Source organism: Pinus tabuliformis, chromosome 4_1 (assembly GCF_031772625.1).
Source record: "Pinus tabuliformis cultivar Carrire ecotype Pingquan chromosome 4_1, CPIR1, whole genome shotgun sequence".
Taxonomy (NCBI): domain Eukaryota; kingdom Viridiplantae; phylum Streptophyta; class Pinopsida; order Pinales; family Pinaceae; genus Pinus; species Pinus tabuliformis.
In genome coordinates, this window is record NC_142303.1 from 272,756,817 (window position 1) to 272,778,263 (window position 21,447).

Here is a 21,447-nt window from a genome sequence, read left to right on the forward strand (position 1 = left end):
ATGGATTTGAGGAGCAGCCCTCAAATAATGATTTTTACATGCTTTCTACGTCACATTTATCACCTCCTAGTACTTGGACATGGCATTTGGAGGTCATTTTATGCATGACATCAGCCCTAAAAGCCTAGCGGTTCACACAAGTGGGCTTGTTTGAGCATTTATGATGAGAGCTAGTGGGTTGGCTTGTAACCCAAGCATGTTTAGTGATAAAACTTGTTTTGAGGGCCTTTAGGCTAATGTTAGACTTTGTCCTCCTCATATAAATAGAGGAGCGGATTGTTTCATTTGTATCATGATCACTTGGGAGTTGAGACTAATTGTGCCCTCTTAGGAGAATTTCAGCGTTTTGTATCTTGGAGAAGATGTGATCTATGGAGCATTTTTTCTATTGGAGCTACTTTTTTGTATTTGGAGAAGTTATCTTGGATCAATATTGGATTATTCATGCATTTCATTTTGTAAGTTAGCTTTGTTATTGAAGAATTATGATTTTATGTCTAATGTATGGCATGTACTAGTTATCTAGGTTTTTTCTATTGTGCCATTGATTATTGAAGACTAATTGTATAGAATCGAGATATCCTAATTGTATGCATTATTCATGTATGGAATGTGAATGGTAATCCCCTTGGTGAACTCTTGTTATAGCTCTCCCAAGTGTCTTTGATCCCTCACAAAGATAATAGCTAGGGTTTTGGTGCTAGGGCATCAAAACATCCTTACTACTTTGCAAGATTTAGCTAATCTTTAACACCCATAAACTCCATCAACCCAAGGGCTAGGCATTGGCCTTGTCATTTTGGTGATCAAACTTTATTTCATCCACAAATTATCTCTCTATTTTCGACCCTCTTAAGGATAAGCAACTCAATTAGTGCTTGGAGTGAAATTGTCTAAAAGAGGAGTTTTTGGCATTGAAAGGATTTAACATCGAGGGTACACTGAGTTTCCTCAAAATCAACCTCAGTGGTTAATCCATCAATTTCTCACCATAATTTCTCTTGCCCTAATTGTTTGCCCTAGGAGAAACCTAGTTGGTTAAGCTTCAACTTGGGGGCTTCTAAAAGGTTTCATAGTCCATTGGATTGCTAATACTCCTTGTTTGAAACCTTTCCTTGGTACCTTGACCTTAGGATATTCCATTTTGCATGCTATTAATGAAACCCTAGGTCTAACGTGTCCTATATTGGCCTCTCTAATGCATGTGAATTGCCTCTTCACCATTGTTTGAACCTTTTACTTAAGTTGAGTCATCCTTTGGAAGCTTACAGTGTCACCTTGAACCTCTAAGCCTAGAATATCTCTTGTAGGTGACCTTGTACTGGGACTCCTCCCATTGGCGAAAATCCATAAAGAGTAGGGGATATTGGCTATGGTGACAATGGGCTATTACCTCATTGTTATCACTTTGTCTAGTGCTTGCCTTGTAAGGTACCCCTCTACAAGATCAGCTAGATTTTGTGGCAAGATGGCTTGGAGAATTCAGCCTAGCATTTCACGAGCAACTTGGCCCTACATCTTCCCTTTGCACAACCTCTATTTTTATAGGAAATTCGGCCCTGGTAAATCGACCACTCCAATAAATCAACCTCCTTTTCTCTTTAACAATTCAGCCCCTTGGAAATCTCTTGAATCAACCTGCACTCTTCCTCCTCTGCTATTATAGTCTTGTTGAGCCTCTCGCTCTATAGAAAATCACTTTCTCCACTTGTTATTGTCCTCACGCCTCCCTTAGGGTTATTTTATAATCTTCATGAAGCCCAAATCCCTAACCCTAATCTCCCTTCTAGAAGATCAACAATTGAGATCATTTCTAAGTCAATTAAATAATTATATTATTTGTCATTAGAAATTGACTTAATAATCCACGATAATTAATTGACTTTAATTATTTTACTTTTCCTAAGTTAGACTTAGGAAAGAAGACATAAATCACTTATTCCATCAAGCATGCACCTAAAGAGGCAATAAATCATCTTCTAAATGCTAAGACACCAAGCCTATGCAGAGGACCTTTCGAAGCTATCACAAGCTTCAACAATAATAAGGTGGTCAAGGCACACTGTCAAACTTATATTACCTATTGGCCATGTAGTCATGTTTGAAGGGCATTTCATGCCATCAAAATTGAACCAAGAGTTGAAACTAACATTATCCTCTTGAGCTCGGTAGCATGCCTAAGAGGTTTCACACAAGTCATCATCATGGTAAACGCTTTGGTACTTCTAGATTATGGCTTATTGGACTAGATGTGCACCTTGGTTGCAAAGTGAAAGAGGTATTCATTTTGTGAACCATGTTATAGGAAATTCATCTAGGAATTTATCATAGTGTATTGGATGTCATTCCATTATTACCCCCTTGCAAATGAAAAATTAGAATCATTAGACAAGATCTTGGTGAATGCTTCATATAAAAGATAAAATATTGAGTAGAGTAGGTAGAAAAATTACTTGCTACCCTATAGGTATTTTAGCTATCATATAAAGTAGCAATGAAGCAAACAACATTTTATTTGATATATTGTCAAGAAGTTGTGGTCCAATTGGTGTTTGTGGTCCTTAGTTTGCAAGTGGCTATCAAGGAATGTCTTGGTGAGGAGGAGAGTTCCCCCTATAGGTTGGACTATTATTGAGGATGGAAAAACAAGGACTACAGGCACAATATGCAACATTAGCGTCTTAAAAAAGACAAAAGGAATGGCATAACAAACCCTTAAATAATTTTTAGTGAGGAGCATAAATGTTAAAAGTAAAATTGAAGGCTAGCCGTGAAGCTTAAGAAGCTATGACTACTATGGATTCACATTGCCACCATGAGAGTAAGTTAAAAGTTTACCAACAAATTCACATCTTCGGTCCATCTTCTTTAGAACAAGACATGGCTAGATTCATTATGGGAAATTTTTAGCCTAAAAAATTGTAAATGAGGAGGTAACGATGTTGAAGTCAAATCGTCATTTCTCTTGTAAATTTGGTCTCAATTTCAAGCTCAAATAGTTAAATGTTTATTGGATGCACTGAATGACAAGGTACTATTACTTGATTTAAATTTTAAGTTGATTCCAATTTTGTTTCAAGCTGAATTTTCTTATACTTCAATTCACTTTGAATTCCTGTACACAACAAATTACTAGAAATTCTTTGACCAAAAGTCTCTCAAAAAGCTAAACATAGGTAAATTGTGATGAAATTTATGGAACAGGAACAATAAAACTCTATATCTATATACTCACCTTAGAAATACATGAATATTTATGACTCTCTCCTACCATGAGTTTGTCTTAGTGATGGTATACTTTGGAGATGATTTACACAATCTTTTGGCATAACCAACATGCAGGTACCCAACAATCACATTCACAACATTTAGAAAAGCATGAATGCTTTATATATATATATATATATATATATATATATATATATATATTTCCTTCGAAACTTGCATCCATTGGTTGTAAATGTACCTGTTATCTGTTTCGGACATACACGTATTTTTCTATAACTACTCCCTTATGTAGTATTTTCAGGCATACTTCTTTAACTAACCTTCGAACAAATTCTTTAACTAATCATGGTAGTGTTATATCTCTTCAATGTATTGTAGTATTTCCATCCAAACTTGCATCCATTGGTTGTAAATGTACCTGTTATCCGTTTCGGACATACAAATATTTTTATATAACTACTCCCTTATGTAGTATATTCAGGCATACTTCTTTAACTAACCTTAACAAATTCTTTAACTGATCATGGTAGTGATATATCTCTTCAAATTATTGTAGATTTCATAGTACAATTTCTGTAAATAATCATGGTAGTGTTATATCTCTTCAATGTATTGTAGTTTCCATAGTACAATTTATGATGTTCAGTGCAACAAATGGTAAGTTCTTGCCGAAATGGAATGCATCTATTTTATCACACTTAACAAGACAAAATGACCATAATATATTCAATAAAGAAACAGATTTACATATCCTTATTTGAAATTCTCATAGTTTCTTGTTCTCCAATATTTATTCAACATATTCTTCTATTTTCATAATAACATTGATTAGAACACAAACTAACTTCTTGTGGTGCCATATTCATTAGCTTACCTTATGATAAATACCATCTTGACACAGAACATACTTCTCTAAGTTGGTGCTCCAATCTCCATGCCCAGGTTCAAACCACCATTGGTTCGATACCTGCCAAAGTAAGAAACATACATAAAAAAAGGTATTAATTTTAGGCAACAATGGTATGTTCTATGCTTTAGAGCAATTTTACTTCAATTTCTTTATGAGCCCAATATCAATTTCAGTTTAGCAATCACATACACATGTAAGTGAAATGCTGATAGAACATAAACATCAACAGTAAATGACAAGCCCAGACAAGAGGACACAAGATGTGGCACCAGCCAAGGACAAACCCCAATGTGGGGAACCCTTGATCAAATTTTCTTTTAGTCTTCAATAGTTCAGAAGAGAGATAGTACAATTTACAAAATCTGAAAATTTATAACAGCAGCAAAAGAGCCCTAACCAGAAAAGTCGACGCTGGTCACCCGGGCATATTTGACCCTCAAATATTTGGTCAACTTCAGTCAACTTCGGACTCCAAACAGCAAGATGAAACAGCCCTCAAAACAGTCAAATTCTGCCCAGTCAAAGTCTGGTCAAACAGTCAACCTGCAGTCAGCCCTAACCATAGTCAATGCTGGTCAAAACTCCTCGATTTTCGTGCCCAGAATTGTGGCCTGCTTAGACAGAGATTCCTCACCCAAACCGAAGTCAAAACAGGTCAACGCAGTCAAACAGCCTCCCAACAGCTCGGTCAACATTGGTCAACACAGCAAACAGAAACCCCAGTTCACATGTGTGGAGAGAAAGAAGATTGCTTCGGATAGTGTGCCCAATCACAAGAGGAGAGAGAGATATGTGTGATGAGATGATGGTGAAAATGACTTGAGGTCTCCTTTTTATATGCAATGTTGAGGATGAATTGGGGGCTTGTGTGCCTGTTTTGCTTGCTGGTCGACCTTGACAATTTGTCCATAATATAAATAAATTCATATCTTCATTTGTACATGTCAGAATCAAATGATCTTTAGATCAATCCTACACCTCTCTGAGAGAGGAATCTAATAAAAATATCAGCTGTCATAAATAAGATGACCCATGTGGAGTTTGGCCCTAGTTGCCAATTTTAACACTCCCTCTCAACTAGGGAGAACTCCACCTGCTAATCCATCTGTGTTAAATTTGGACAACTAGGTCCAAACTCCATGTTCTGATGCTCAGATTAAGAGGCTAATATTTTTGTTGGATTCCTCTTTCTGAGAGGTGTAAAATCCATATAAAAATAGTCTTAATCCGATGAGCAGAACTTATATTTTGAATTTATTATTCTTAATAAATTATATGTGCAAAGGTCAGCCAGTTTTGTAATGTAGGCTCACATGCCCAACAGATGTGTCACACACCCTCATTGATGGATATATATATACAGGAAAAGTTGGAGAGAATTTGATCACAAAAAAACAACTCACATCTTCCTCTCTCATCCTAAAAAGTACGAGCTACCTGGAGGACGAATTTCAGCCACACGTGGGAAGGACGAAGAGGATTTTTCTGCTGCTAGGGTTTCTGCTGCTAGGGTTTCGCAGAAGTTTGACCAGCGTTGACTTTGGTCAACGCTTGGTCCAAACAAGCTGAAAACTTGTGGGAGGTTCGATTTTTGAAGGCCATACTACCTGGCACAAAAATCGAGGTCAAAGGGTTGACCGTTTTGCTGCTGCATTGACTTTTAGCTTGCTGCCCCTGCGTTGACTTTTCAGGATAGCGTTGACTTTTGTAGAACTGACTTGGGTTGACTCATCTACTGGTTGGAGGGTTGTTGTGACACATGCTGGGCTGGCTGACCAAAGGAGACTTTGCTGGTTGAAGCATCCTGTTGACCGCCGAAACAAACACATACATTTTTCTTGTTTCTGATTTGTCTTCTGTAAGATCTGCTTATATGTTCTATCTGCATTTTGCTTATCTACTTGTATGATTGCTGTGAGAAAAGTGAAATTGCTCTTAGCATAGAACATCTACAAAACTTTACATGGTATCAGAGCGTAGGTGAAGACAAACTCTATCTATAGCAATCATCATCGAAGGAAATGGATTCCTCTAAGCTTGAATTCAGGGAGAATGACAAGCTGACTGGAAGTGATGACTTCCATGCCTGGAAGATGTTATTAGATCTCAAATTAGAAGATCATGATCTCCTAGATCATGTGACAGGGAAGATTCAAGAACCTCCATCAAATGCCTCTGCTGCTGTTAAACACAAGTATAAGAAGGGAGAAATCAGAGCAAAACTGCTGATCAGGGAATCCATAAATAAGATTCTGGTTGCCTACATATCTGAACTAGGCACATCCAAGGAGATGTATGACAAACTGATACTTATGTTCCGAGTAAACAATGTGAACCAAGTGCTATTCCTCAAGAACAAGTTGAAGAATATGAAGAAGGGCCGAGACGAGTCTATTCAAACTTTCTTTATGAAGTTGACCGAAACCAAGAACAATCTGCTAGCTATTGGGGAGACAATAGCTGATCGTGAGATGGTTCTCACCGCACTTGGAGGACTTCCATATGAATGGCAAGTATTCACAACTACCATTCTCAACAATAATACCATCCCTAACTTTGATGAGCTTCTGTCTAGATGTATGCAAGAAGAAACAAGGATGAAGGAATTTGATAATGAAAGAAATGCTGCCTATGTTGCTCATTCCCGAAAGAAGAACTCTGGTGGTTCCAAGGACAAAGGAAGGACTAAGACTCAAAAGAAGAAGGGTAAATGTTTCACCTGCCATAGGACTGGACACTATGCTAGAGAATGCCCCTTCCAGAAGAATTCTCCCGATAGCGACGACAACAACAACAACCGAAGGAATGGGAATCAAAGAAATGACAAATCCAAAGGAAAGAGGAAGGCTCACTTTGAAGGAAACCATCCACCTTCTAAAAGGACCAGAAATACTAGGTATGAGGAGTCTAATGTTGTTGATAAAAGAAATGAGTATATTCTAATATCTGCTCTCTCAACTGCATCTCCGCCCGACACTATGGATGTCTGGCTAATCGATAGTGGTGCCTCAAGACACATCACCGGATTCAAGGAAGCACTTTCTGACATGGTTGAAAGGGATACTAATCTAGAAATTACCCTTGGGGATAATGCCACTTATCCTGTGAAAGGGACCGAGACTGTGACCCTCCACTTGTCTCAAGGACAAGTCCTCCATCTACAAGATGTACTCTATGTACCCAAATTGAAGAAGAACCTTGTGTCTGTATCTACCATGGAAGACAAAGGATTCAATGTAACTTTCTCTGATGGAAAGGTACTCATGTGGAAGAAGAGCTTCAAGGAAGCTATCTCAATTGGTTTTAGAGTTGGTACACTCTACCAGGTTGGAGGTAGTCCGTTGGGAGCTATGACTTGTGATACTATCCGTCAAACCGAACTATGGCACCGAAGATTTGGACACCTTCATTACAAGGCTCTTCCCGAAGCAAGGAAGGTGGTGACAGGGATGCCTGATTTTGGAAATAATCATAAAGGTGTATGTAAGGGCTGTGCTGAAGGAAAACATACAAGGGGACCTTTCCCCTCAAGTGTCACAAAGACATCTGAGATATTGCAATTGGTCCATTCTGATCTTTCCGGTATGTTGCCTGTAACATCCCTGGGGGGATGTTCTTACTATATGACATTTACTGATGACTTCTCTTGCAAAACCTGGATATACTTCTTGAAGAAGAAGGATGAGGCTTTCATGTGGTTCCGTACCTTCAAAGCCTTGGTGGAAAATATGACCGGAAAGAAGATCAAGATTTTGAGGACTGACAATGGCACTGAATATGAGTCAAATGAGTTCAAAGACTTTTGCAGAGAAGCTGGCATTAAGAGGGAGACTACCACTGCATATACTCCTGAGCAGAATGGTGTTGCTGAACGCAAGAATAGGACTATTGTGGAAGCTGCCCGTGCCATGCTATGTGACCAGGGTCTTCCAAAGTTTCTGTGGGGAGAAGCTGCAAATACTGCTGTGTACATTCAAAACCGATGCCCTCATTCCGCTTTGGACTCCAAAACTCCCGAAGAGGTTTTCTCTGGTAAGAAACCTGATGTCTCACATTTTAGAATTTTTGGATGTCCTGTCTATTTTCATGTGCCGAAAGAAAAGAGAAGTAAGCTGGACGCTACTGGGAAGAAAGGAATGTTTGTGGGCTACAGTGAGACTTCTAAGGCATATAGAGTCTATGTACCTGGTCAAAGGGAAGTAGAGATAAGCCATGATGTCACTTTTGACGAAGATGCTTCCCTGAAGAAAGTAGTAGATCTTCCTAGATCTGAAGAAAACCATGAAGAAAGACCTGGAAATCTGGAAGAACCCCAGGATGAGACTATGCCTGATGTTGAAGAGCCAATGGACCCTATTGATCCTTCCCCTTCTCTAGGAAAGAGGCCATCATGGCTCAGGGACACCCTCGAAGATGCTGAGGGTCATGCTGCCCCAAGGGGAACATTCCGAGAAAGCAAGAAGCCGTGTAGATACCAAGGGTATCTAGCTGCCATGAGTACTATTATACAATTTGAACCTGGATCTTTTGAAGAAGCCATCAAGCATCAAGTCTGGAAGGATGCTATGCATGAAGAATATGAGGCTATTATGAAGAATGATGTCTGGGATGTGGTCCCGAGACCGAAGGACAAATCTGTTGTCACCGCTAAATGGCTCTACAAGATTAAACATGGATCTGATGGGAGTGCTGAAAAGTTTAAGGCAAGATTTGTTGCCCGTGGCTTCTCTCAAAAGGAAGGAATTGACTATGACGATATATTTGCACCTGTGGCTCGATATACCACCATCCGATCCATCATAGCCCTTGCTGCTACGCAAGGATGGAGTCTTCATCAGATGGATGTCAAGACTGCTTTTCTGCATGGTGCAATAAAGGAAGAGGTGTATGTAGAACAACCTCTGGGATTTGAAGTTCAAGATTGAGACACTTATGTCTGCAGGTTGAAGAAAGCCCTCTATGGGTTAAAGCAAGCACCCAGAGCTTGGTATGAGAGGATGGATAGTTACTTGATGAAGCTGGACTTCACTCGAAGCAATGCTGATCCAAACCTTTACTTTAAGGTTGAGGAAGGAAAGCCTCTCATTCTAGTGCTGTATGTGGACGACCTCTTCCTGACAGGTGATGACCCTCTCATTCATCAATGTAAGAGGGAGCTTGCTGCTGAGTTCGAGATGAAAGACCTAGGACTAATGCACTATTTCCTAGGCCTGGAGGTCTGGCAGAGACCTGGAGAGATTTTCCTTTCTCAAGGAAAGTATATTGTGAAGCTTCTGGAAAGATTTGGGATGGTGGACTGTAAGTCCGTGTCGACACCAATGGAACTCAACTTTAAGAAGTTGAGTGGCAGCGCTGCAGGGCCTATCTTGGCCAATCCTACTGAGTATCATCAACTCATAGGAGCTTTGATGTTCTTAGTGAACACCCGTCCGGACATATGTTTTGCAGTGAATACTTTGAGTCAACAGATGGTTGAGCCTCATCATTTTCACTGGGTTGGTGCCAAGAATCTTTTGAGATATCTTCGGGGCACGATAAACCATGGGCTGAGATACACTGCCGGGAGTGTGATACTCCGGGGATATACTGATGCCGATTGGGCTGGCAGTGTGGTGGATCGTAAGAGCACATCTGGATGTTGTTTCAATCTTGGTTCTGCTTCGATCTCATGGATGAGCAGGAAGCAGAAGTCGGTGGCTTTGAGCACCGCGGAGGCCGAATACATTGCTGCTAGTATGGCCTGTTGTGAAGCAGTTTGGTTGAGGAAGCTCTTTAGTGAGCTGTTCCAACATGTGCTAGATACCACTGTAATACTCTGTGATAATCAGAGTGGGATTCGTATGACTGAGAATCCTGTGTTCCACGACCGATCCAAGCATATTGATATCAGGTACCACTTTATCCGGGATATGGTACAGCGAGGCGCCGTAAGGCTCGATCATATAGGAACTGATGAGCAGGTCGCGGATATTCTCACTAAGCCCCTGGGGAAGGTCAAGTTCCTAACCTTCCGTGAGAGTCTTGGTGTCGTGGAAAGACCCTATGATGTGGGTCCTGTTGGACGATGAGCTCTGGGAGCTCTGGGGGGCTTTGGGGATAGCTTCTCGGAGCTATAAGCACTCATAATGCTTCTGCCCCACCCTTGTGATTATTGAGCTGGTTCGCCACTCATTTAATCTGTGCCCCGTATGCATCCTACCCATTGAGTTCAGGGCTCATGGGAAGTACCTCTCATTTGGCCAATGAGGTGTGGAAAAGCTAGAGACTATTAGCAAAGACTGATGGACGTATCAGAGATTGCCGTACTCTCTATCTAGGATGGCATGGTCCAACCACTTGATCTGGGATCAAGATTTGTGAGGTCTGGGACCTCTGGACTGATTATGTCAGTCGGGGAATGATGTCTTTGTGACTGACCCACTTCTGTTCTGAAATAAAGAAGCCAGCAAAGCAAGTTTCGGCGGGATGACTCACGATGTTAATTGCACTAATAGATGGAGTTCTCCCTAGTTGAGAGGGAGTGTTAAATTTGGACAACTAGGTCCAAACTCCATGTTCTGATGCTCAGATTAAGAGGCTAATATTTTTGTTGGATTCCTCTTTCTGAGAGGTGTAAAATCCATATAAAAATAGTCTTAATCCGATGAGCAGAACTTATATTTTGAATTTATTATTCTTAATAAATTATATGTGCAAAGGTCAGCCAGTTTTGTAATGTAGGCTCACATGCCCAACAGATGTGTCACACACCCTCATTGATGGATATATATATACAGGAAAAGTTGGAGAGAATTTGATCACAAAAAAACAACTCACATCTTCCTCTCTCATCCTAAAAAGTACGAGCTACCTGGAGGACGAATTTCAGCGACACGTGGGAAGGACGAAGAGGATTTTTCTGCTGCTAGGGTTTCGCAGAAGTTTGACCAGCGTTGACTTTGGTCAACGCTTGGTCCAAACAAGCTGAAAACTTGTGGGAGGTTCGATTTTTGAAGGCCATACTACCTGGCACAAAAATCGAGGTCAAAGGGTTGACCGTTTTGCTGCTGCGTTGACTTTTAGCTTGCTGCCCCTGCGTTGACTTTTCAGGATAGCGTTGACTTTTGTAGGACTGACTTGGGTTGACTCATCTACTGGTTGGAGGGTTGTTGTGACACATGCTGGGCTGGCTGACCAAAGGAGACTTTGCTGGTTGAAGCATCCTGTTGACCGCCGAAACAAACACATACATTTTTCTTGTTTCTGATTTGTCTTCTGTAAGATCTGCTTATATGTTCTATCTGCATTTTGCTTATCTACTTGTATGATTGCTGTGAGAAAAGTGAAATTGCTCTTAGCATAGAACATCTACAAAACTTTACAATCTGCCAATTTGTACCATCTCTGCCATCCATGCACTGCGCTGCACTGCTCTTCTCTGCTTTGCTGAACTATGAAGAAGAAGAACTGATCGAGAATGTATCATACCATTCTCTTAATGACCTGAAGTAAGTCCCAATCAAAAGAGTGTCTCATACCACTCTTACTGACCTAAAGTCAGTGCCCATTGATCCTAGATCAATATTGGACATCCTAGCATAGGGAGTACGGTAGTACACGATGCGTCCATCGGTAGTACTATGGTCCCTATCCCCACTTCCCTACTCATTGGCTAGATGAGAGGTACTTCCCATGAGTTCCATATTGCATGGGTAGGATGTCTCGGCAGGAGAAAGATGAGCCACTTGTCCTGCTCACATGTCGCCAAGGGGTTTCACAGGGTAAGGGTGAACCACTCACCCTGTACACAACAAACCACTAGGGGAACGCTGAACCACCCACCCTATGGTTGCTCACCACTCCAAGAAGTACCCAAAGCCCCCCGGAGCTCCCAGAGCTCAATGTCAATCTCATACAGGACTCTCATAAGAGGGCCTCTTCACGACTGCAAGTCATTCTTGGAAGGCCAATAATTTGACATTCCCTAGGGGCTTTGTCAGAATATCAACGACCTGCTCATCAGTCCCAATGTGATGGAGCCTTATTGCTCCTCATTGTACCATATCTCGGATAAAGTGGTACTTGATATCTATATGCTTGGAGCGATCATGAAACACGAGATTCTCTGATAATCGAATCCCACTCTGGTTGTCGCAGAAGATCACAGTGGTATCTTGTACATGTCCAAACAACTCACTGAAGAGCTTCCTCAACCAGACAGCTTCACAGGAGGCCATACTAACAGTTATGTATTCGGTCTCGGCGGTGCTCAAGGCAACCGATTTCTACTTCTTGCTCATCCAGGATATCGAAGCAGAACCCAAAGAAAAACAACATCCAGAAGTGCTCTTGCGATCCACCACACTGCCAGCCTAATCAGCATCAGAATAACCATGCAGCCTCACATTTCCGGCAGTGTATCTCAGTCCATGAGTGATTGTGCCCCGAAGATATCTTAGAAGATTCTTGGCAGCAATCCAATGTATATGATGAGGCTCAACCATGTATTGGCTCAATGTGTTAACTGCAAAACATATGTCTAGACAGGAGTTCACCAAGAACATCAGTGCTCCTATGAGTTGACGATACTCAGAAGCATTCCCCAATTCAGGTCCAACAACACTACCACATAATTTCTTAAAGTTAAGTTCCATTGGAGTAGTCAAAGGCTTGTAGTCCACCATCCCACATCTTTCCAATATCTTTACAACATATTTTACTTGAGAGAGGAAAATTTCACCTGGCTTTTGCCAGACCTCCAACCCTAGGAAATAGTGCATCGGTCCTAGGTCCTTCATCTCAAATTTAGAAGCCAACTCCCTCTCACATTTGTGAATGAGAGGGTCTGCACCTATCAGAAAGAAGTCGTCCACATAAAGTACCAAAATGAGAGGTTTGTCATTTTCAACCTTAAAGTAGAGGTTCGTATCGGCTTCACTTCTAGTGAATCCCAGCATCATCAGATAGCTATCAATCCTCTCATACCAAGCCAGGGGTGCTTGCTTCAATCCATAGAGAGCTTTCTTCAACCTGCATACATGAGATTCCCGATCATGAACTTCAAACCCCTCGAGTTGTTCCACATAGACTTCTCCTTTGATTGAACCATGCAAGAAGGCGGTCTTGACATCCATCTGATGTAGGTTCCATCCTTGCGAGGCAGCAAGGGCTATGATCGAGCGGATGGTGGTGTGTCGGGCCACAGATGAAAATATCTCATCGTAATCTACACCTTCCTTTTGAGAGAAACCTCGAGCAACAAAGCGAGCCTTGAACTTTTCTGCACTTCCATCAACTCCATGCTTGATTTTGTAGAGCCACTTAGAAGTGACAACCAATTTGTTCTAGGATCTAGGGACCACATCCAAGACATCATTCTTCATAACTGAATCGTATTCATTATTCATAGCATCCTTCCATACTTGTTGCTTCACGACTTCTTCGAATGATGAAGGCTCATTTTGAATGATAGTGCTCATGGCAGTCAAATATCCTTGGTACCTGTTCGACTTCTTTCTTTCATGAAAAGACCCCCTTGATGCAATGTGCCTCTCAGCATCTTTGAGAGTCTCCCTAAGCCATGAGGGTCTCCTCTTGGACGAGGAAGGCTCATGAGGGAGTGGATCAATAGGATCCATAGGTTCATCAACATCAGGTATCTTTTCGTCCTCTTTTTCACTCTGATTTCCTGTGTTAGCTTCTTTGTCCTTCCTTAGGATAGGAAGGTTGTTGATCTTCCTGAGGGCCATATCTTCGTCAAAGGTGACATCATGACTTATCTTAACTTCCTTTTGACCAGCCACATAAATTCTATATCCCTTAGAATTTTCACTATAGCCCACAACGATTCCTTTCTTCCTAGATGCACCCAATTTGCTTTTTTTCTCTTTCGGCACATGAAAATATACGGGGCTTCCAAAAATTCTAAAATGAGAAACATCGAGTTTCTTACTAGTGAACATTTCTTTGGGAGTCTTGGAGTCCAATGCTTGATGAAGGCATCGGTTTTGAACATACACGACGGTGTTTGCAGCTTCACCCCATAGAAACTTCGGAAGGCCTTGATCATGAAGCATGGCACGAACAACTTCTACACTAGAGTGATTCTTCCTTTCAGTCACACTGTTCTGATCAGGAGTGTATGGCGTTGTAGTCTCCCTCTTAATGCCAACTTCTCTGCAATAATCTTGGAATTCATTGGATTCATACTTGGTCCCATTATCAGTCCCCAATATCTTGATTTTCTTCCCGGATTGGTTTTCGATCAAGTCTTTGAAATGTCGGAACCAAGTGAACACTTCATCCTTCTTCTTCAAGAATTAGGTCCAAGTCTTGCGAGAATAATCATCCACAAAGGTGAGATAATATAAGTATCCTCCCAAGGAGTTTACGGGCATCATACCAGATATGTCAAAGTGGATCAAATGCAATATGTCTGTGGTTTTGCTATTACTTGAGGGTAATGGTCCCCTTGTAAGAATTAGGTCCAAGTCTTGCGAGAATAATCATCCACAAAGGTGAGATAATATAAGTATCCTCCCAAGGAGTTTACGGGCATCATACCAGATATGTCAAAGTGGATCAAATGCAATATGTCTGTGGTTTTGCTATTACTTGAGGGTAATGGTCCCCTTGTAAGTTTTCCTTCGGCACATCCCGGACATACACCTTCATGCTCTACTTTGAACTCGGGCATACCTGTCACCATCTGTCTCACATCAGGTAGGGCCTTATAATGAAGATGGGTGAACCTTCGGTGCCATAGTTCAGATTGTAGAGATGTGCCGCAAGACATGGCTCCCAATGGACTTCCTCCAACTTGATACAAACTATCAACCCTGAACCTAAGAGTAAAATCATCCTTGAAATTTCTTTTCCAAACACACACCTTTACATTGATAAAAGCCACCCTGAATCCTTTAGCTTCCATTATTGAAATGGACACCAGGTATATCTTCTTGAGATCGGGTACATATAGTACTTCTTGCAAATGAATAGTGTTACCTTGATTCAATTGAAGGGTAACATTCCTTACTCCTTTCACGGGATAGGTGGCATTGTTTCCAAGGATGATCTCCAAGTTTGTCTCCTTTTCTATCAGATTAGAGAGGGCTTCCTTCTATCCGGTGAAGTGCCTTGAGGCACCACTATCAATTAGCCAATTTCCCAAAGTGTCCAGAGGAGAGGCAGTGGAGAGGGTCGATATAAGATAGTACTCTTATTGCTTATTGTTAACGACATTGGATTCATCATACCTGGAGTTCCTTGATTTCTTGGAGGGTCGACCATTTCCTTCATGTCCTACATTCCTTTTTCCTTTGCCATTGGACCTGCCATTCCTTTGATTGTTGTTGTTGTTGTTGAAGTTGCCCCTGGAGTTGTTATGATAGTCATCATCTCGAGGTGTATCCCTTTTATTAGGACATTCCCTTGCCTAGTGGCCAAACTTATTGCAAACAAAGCACCTACCCTTCCTTCCTCCCTTAGATCCAGGCTTTCCATGCAAATAACCTTTAGTCCCTGCATTATTCCTCCTTTTGGCATGAGCGAAGAATGCAGTGGGGTTGCTTCTATTAGAAGGCATTTCTTGCTCCACCATTCTTGTTTCTTCTTGTATGCATCTCGACATCAATTCTTCAAACCCTGGAATTTGATCATTATTGAGTATAGTGGTTCTAAATACATACCACTCAGGTGGGAGTCCTCCAAGGGTGGTGAGAGTAGGTTCCCTATCAGGAATTACTTCTCCAATCAAGAGTAGATCATTCTTGATCTCAGTAATCCTCAAGAAATAGGATTGAATGTCCTTGTCCTTTCCCTTCTTAATATCCTTCAACTTATTCTTGAGAAAGAGAATTTGATTAGCATTACTAACCTTGAACATGCCGACCAACCTGTTGTATATCTCCTTAGAGGTCTTCAATTCAGAGATATAGGCCACTAGATGCTTGTCAATGGAATCTTTGATAATCTTCTTTGCTTTGACTTCAGCCTTATTGTACTTGGACTTCGCGGCATCTGGTGCATTTGAAGGATGCTCAAGGATTTTACCCTGCACATAATCCATCACTTCCTTCTCTTCCAAGGTCAAATCAAGAGACATCTTCCATCCATGATAGTCAGATTTATCATGGAGTTTGTCTTCAGCTGGGAAGTAGAATGAGGAACCCATTGAGTCTTTTTTCCTTGTCCAACTCTCTTTGGTGATTGCTCTTTCACTCTTGCTTGGGCTTTGTCTTCACCTCACCTCTGATACCATATTAATTTTAGGCAACAACGGTATGTTCTATGCTTTAGAGCAATTTTACTTCAATTTCTTTATGAGCCCAATATCAATTTCAGTTTAGCAATCACATAAACATGTAAGTAAAATGTTGATAGAACATAAACAATAGAAGACAAGCCAAGACAAGATGTGGCACCAGCCAGGGACAAACCCTAATGTGGGGAACCATTGATCAAATCTTCTTTTAGTCTTCAATAGTTCAACAGAGAGAGATAGTACAATTTACAAATTCTGATAATTTATAACAGCAACAAAAGAGCCCTAACCAGAAAATTCAATGCTGGTCAACAGGGCAGATTTGACCCTCAAAGATTTGGTCGACTTCAGTCAACTTCGGCCTCCAAACAGCAAAATGAAACAACCCTCAAAACAATTGAATTTTGTCCAATCAAAGTTTGGTCAAATAGTCAACCTGTGGTCAGCCGTAACCACAGTCAACGCTAGTCAAAACTCCTCAATTTTTGTGCCCAAAATTGTGGCTTGCTTAGATAGAGATTCCTCACCCAAACCGAAGTCAAAACAGGTCAACGCAACAAATATAAACCCTAGTTCACACGTGTGGAGAGAGAGAAGATTGCCTTGGATAGTGTGCCCAATCATAAGAGGAGAGAGGAGATATGTGTGATGAAATGATGGTGAAAATGACTTGAGGTTTCCTTCCTTTTATATACAATGTTGAGGATGAATTGGGGGCTTGTGTGCCTGCTTTGCTTGCTAGCTGACTTTGACAATTTGTCCATAATATAAATAAATTCATATCTTCATTTGTACATGTCAAATCGGATGATCTTTAGATCAATCCTACACCTCTCCGAAAGAGGAATCTAATAAAAATATCAGTTGTCATAAATAGGATGACCCATGTGGAGTTTGGCCCTAGTTGCCAATTTTAACAAAATGAAAGGATATGAGAAGATCATAGGAAGCATTTTACCAAAAGAGAAAAGGATATGACTATCACGACTTATTTGACATAAGGTATATTTGTGCAAAGAGTAAACAAAGACTGCTGAGTAATTTCTTAGAAAAGTAGAATTGTGAAATAAACATAGTGATAACGTCAATGTTTCTAGATGTAATAGAGCCCCTATTGTGTAGAATTGACATCTGTGTTCTCTATGCTTATCCGCTATCTACTTCACATTTTAGGGTTTACTCTCTTGGGTTGCCCTCTTCCATCTTATTGTCTACTCTTTCTTTCTTTAGGCCAAGTCCTGGACTACTTTGGAAATGCTCTAGGCACTCGTTGTTGTCATCAAATGTTGTCATTCCTAGTCACAAAGATCAATTTTGGTCACTTGTGGACATTAATATAAATTGTTTCATTCTTCTTTCCAATGTTACTTGGGAGCGGGAGCGGAAGCGGGGAGCGGGAGCGGGGAGCGGGAGCGGAAGCAGGAGCGGGAGCGACCATTTTCAGAAGCTCCCGGTTTGGGAGCGAATCCCAGAGCGATTTTTTAAAAATATATATATTTTTTATATTTTTTAATTTTTGATACATATATGTCAACAAAAACATGTAGAATGATGAATTAGATATAAAAAACATAAAAAGGCATAGATTGAACCATATAACAACAATCATCTAGAAGTTATAATCTTCATCAACCACGTCCGCAAGTTAGTAACATAGTAACATACAACATATTGAGTCTCATGATTCATCAATCTTAAAGTTTCAAGCTTTCAAAATTCAATATATAACATTTATCATCATTGATCACCAAAGTTGTACTTGTAAGCTAAGTGTAACCATTACAACAAATAATATCTAACATGAAATGAAATGTTATAAAATGAAATGAAATGAAACAACTTTCAACTTTCATGAAGCATCATATTCATAATTCATTACTAATGAGTTATAATTGCCAACTTCAAACTTAAATTGTCATATATTGTTTAAAAAAATATCATAATAAATATGAAAGAGTCAATAGTTATAAAAGCTACTAGAAACTAGAAAAGAGAAGTAAATCTATTATCTATTTCTTATGCTTGGGCCTCTTGCCACCACGAGAAATGTCTAATTTTTTAGTCTTGTTGCAAAATCAGGATCTTTGTCATTAATATCACCCTCCAAGCATTAATATCCAGAGGTATCTTTGTCATTACCTTTGTATAGGTATAGGGATCTTTGTCATTAATATCACCCTCTAAGCATTAACATAAGATAGAAAAAGCATAGCATGTCAAGTCAAGATTTTGTTTGAGTGATGCGTACATTTTTAGAAGGGTCATGATAGAGGAGTTCGACAACCAATGTCACTAACATCAAGGTACATAGAGGGATTGGTACTCTTGATTAAATATGAGTTCCATACCCTAATACATGACAAAATTCAATGGAAACATTGCAATCCCCCAATCCTGAAATCCTGAAAAACTGATAAGTCTGCTGGATTTTGAATGAAATCTAAAATTCTACTTTCTCCATATGAAATCCAATGAGGACGAAACCACTCTCAAACATCCTGAGTCATTTCATGGTAATGTTAAAAATTTAAGTAAAAGGATGAAAATGAAAATTAAAGAAAATGTCACTTTTACTTTAAGAATTTAACATTACCATGAATAGCATATCAATACTAGGGCCTAGACTTGATCATTAAGTTGCCCCACTCAAAAACTATTTGTTTCTTTCAAAAAAAATTGCATTTCGAACATTACTACAAAAAAAAAATGCAAAAAAGGCAAAACGCTCCCGAAAACGCAGGGAGCGAAATATTTTTTAGGGAGCGCGCTCCCGACCCGCTCCCGAGTCGCTCCCGCCCGGAGTGCGGATCGGGAGCGGGAGCGAGGGGGGGGGGGGCGCTCCCCCGCAACACTGCTTCTTTCTATTCAAATGATATGAATTGCAAGCATGGATAGTTACTAAGGAAATTTTCCTTTCGTTTTTGTTTTTTCAATAATAGCTTTCATTAATTTAACAAAAGGATATACAATAGGCATAAGGATATTATACAATAAAAAGAGTTGCAAGGGTTAGGTAACTGCTGTAGTAAGGATCAAACAACTTAATCACGATAAATATAAGAGCTAGTAAAAGAAAAGTAGCACTATAATGTTTTTGGGAGGAAACCCTACCTGTATTATATACAAATTGGCACCATAATTATCCACAAAGTTAGATTATTCACCATAAATATCAATGCCACGAAAGTTAATAGTTTTCTTATTGCAAGCATATAGCACAAACATCTGTACTAATGAAAATGAGGGCTTTAGTCAATCATCTCTGCATGACATCTGAACCACTAGATGATGGTTCTTGCTAGTTTTTGTAGCATCAGAAGTGTTCTAGCCACAAAATTTGGTGGACAAGTTAGAATACATCAGATCTCCAAAACCCAGAAATTGTTTCGGGAAATTCTGCCTAGAAATGACTTAATTAGATTATTAACCAGTTTTTAAATATTTTATAAGTCTAAACTTAGGGAACATGGTAAATTAATCAGTATTAATTAAATCAAGGCGAGAATCATCTAGAAACTCACACAGATCGATCCAGAGATGATCCTAGCCATTGATTATGTTTTAATCTTGGTCATTGGTGCTCTAAGAAAGGATTATAAGAGGAAGTCAATCTGGTGATGGAGAACACATCAATGCAGATACTCAGTTGCCCAACCAATTCGATTTTCTCAATAGCAGTAGCTCAACAAAAAAGATAGAACCATACGGTGAGTTACAGGTGGATGAGGAGGGTAACAACATTTCGGGAGGAAGGTTTCTAGTCCTTGGAAGAGGCAAAGGAAGGAAGGCCGAAATTCTCATAGGGCCAACGTAAGCTCTACGCAGAGCGTGATGCAGGAGGCTTAGCGCAAAAGCTAGGAAGGAAATTTCGGAGGTAGAAAATAGCTATGGGGTGAGAGAAAATTCCTCACTAGATTTTGCCAATATTTTCCTCAGATTCCATCGTGTTATTTCTCCATCCTTGGACTACGGCTAGGCTCCTTTAGGCAGTGTATAGAAGTAGGGGTCTCCTCCCTTGAATTGCTGCTTTAGGGCATCCTCCTTAGACTGCGTTAGGGAATCCTCCTTAGGACTGCGTTAGGGCTTGTAGAGACCAACGTATGGGGCAGTGTGTAGCCTTCCTTCTTGACTGCATCTAGGTCTCATGCGAGGGCTCCTTACCTTCTGTGTTTAGGGCTTCCTCTCTTAGATTTCTCTTCCACTAAAACCCAGAACAAGTGGAGAGAAATCGAGAGTGAAGTGTGTGTAGAAATGACTATCAAGTCACCTATTTTTATACTAAAACGTTGAGCACATCTGTGGGTTATTTGGTTGTTGGTCGACCTTGACGAATTGTCTTATAACACAAATAAATTCATATCTCCATGAATACTTAACGGAATCGGATGATCTTTAGATCAGTCCTACACCTCTCGATGAGAGGAGTCCAAGAAAAATATCAGCTGCCATAAATAAGATGACTCACATGGAGTTTGGCCCTAGTTGCCAATTTTAACAAGTCTACTAGATGATATTGAGTCGCGACATTGGTTAAACTAATTAGGGGTCTATAATGAACGGGTTTTCCACCTTCGTGTGTTAAAATGTAATTATCTTATATAAATAATATTTTAGCAATGTTGCTAAAATATTAGAGGATTGGAAAAGATTATTAATCTCCTCATGTGTCAATTAATTAAATTTTCTGACAAAAATAAATTAAAAATCTTAAGCTAGAAATTTAATTAATTAGAGTAAAAAATTAAAGTTTTAGTGAAAATAAATTCTCCAAATAAAAAATTCGTGGGTTAGAGAGATTAATTTTTGGACGTCCCTCACCAAGAGAATATTGAAATTTAGAAATTTTGAACCCTTGGGCCTTGGTGGTTAAGTCAAAGTCAATTTTTTGAAGAAATTAGCTCAAAATAATTATTTTTAGCTAATTAAAAAAAAATTAAAAGAGAAATTCTAAAATCTCTGAAAAATAAATATTTCGACAATGGAGATTAAAAGATAATTAAATTTTTATCAACGGTCAAGATTATTTTGATGGGGATTAAACCAACTAGCTGTTTGGAGAATTTATTTA

General features: G+C 39.8%; 1 protein-coding gene across 2 annotated transcripts in view; it reads right to left on the reverse strand.

The window, feature by feature from the left end:
* Nucleotides 1-21,447, reverse strand: part of LOC149175309 (uncharacterized) — a 485,878-nt gene that overhangs the window by 51,699 nt on the left and 412,732 nt on the right. For both annotated transcript variants that reach the window (XM_089419596.1, XM_089419594.1), the window contains one exon: nucleotides 4,103-4,195. In XM_089419596.1, coding sequence (XP_089275722.1) covers nucleotides 4,103-4,195 — 93 coding nt within the window. The remainder of the gene's footprint in view (nucleotides 1-4,102; nucleotides 4,196-21,447) is intronic.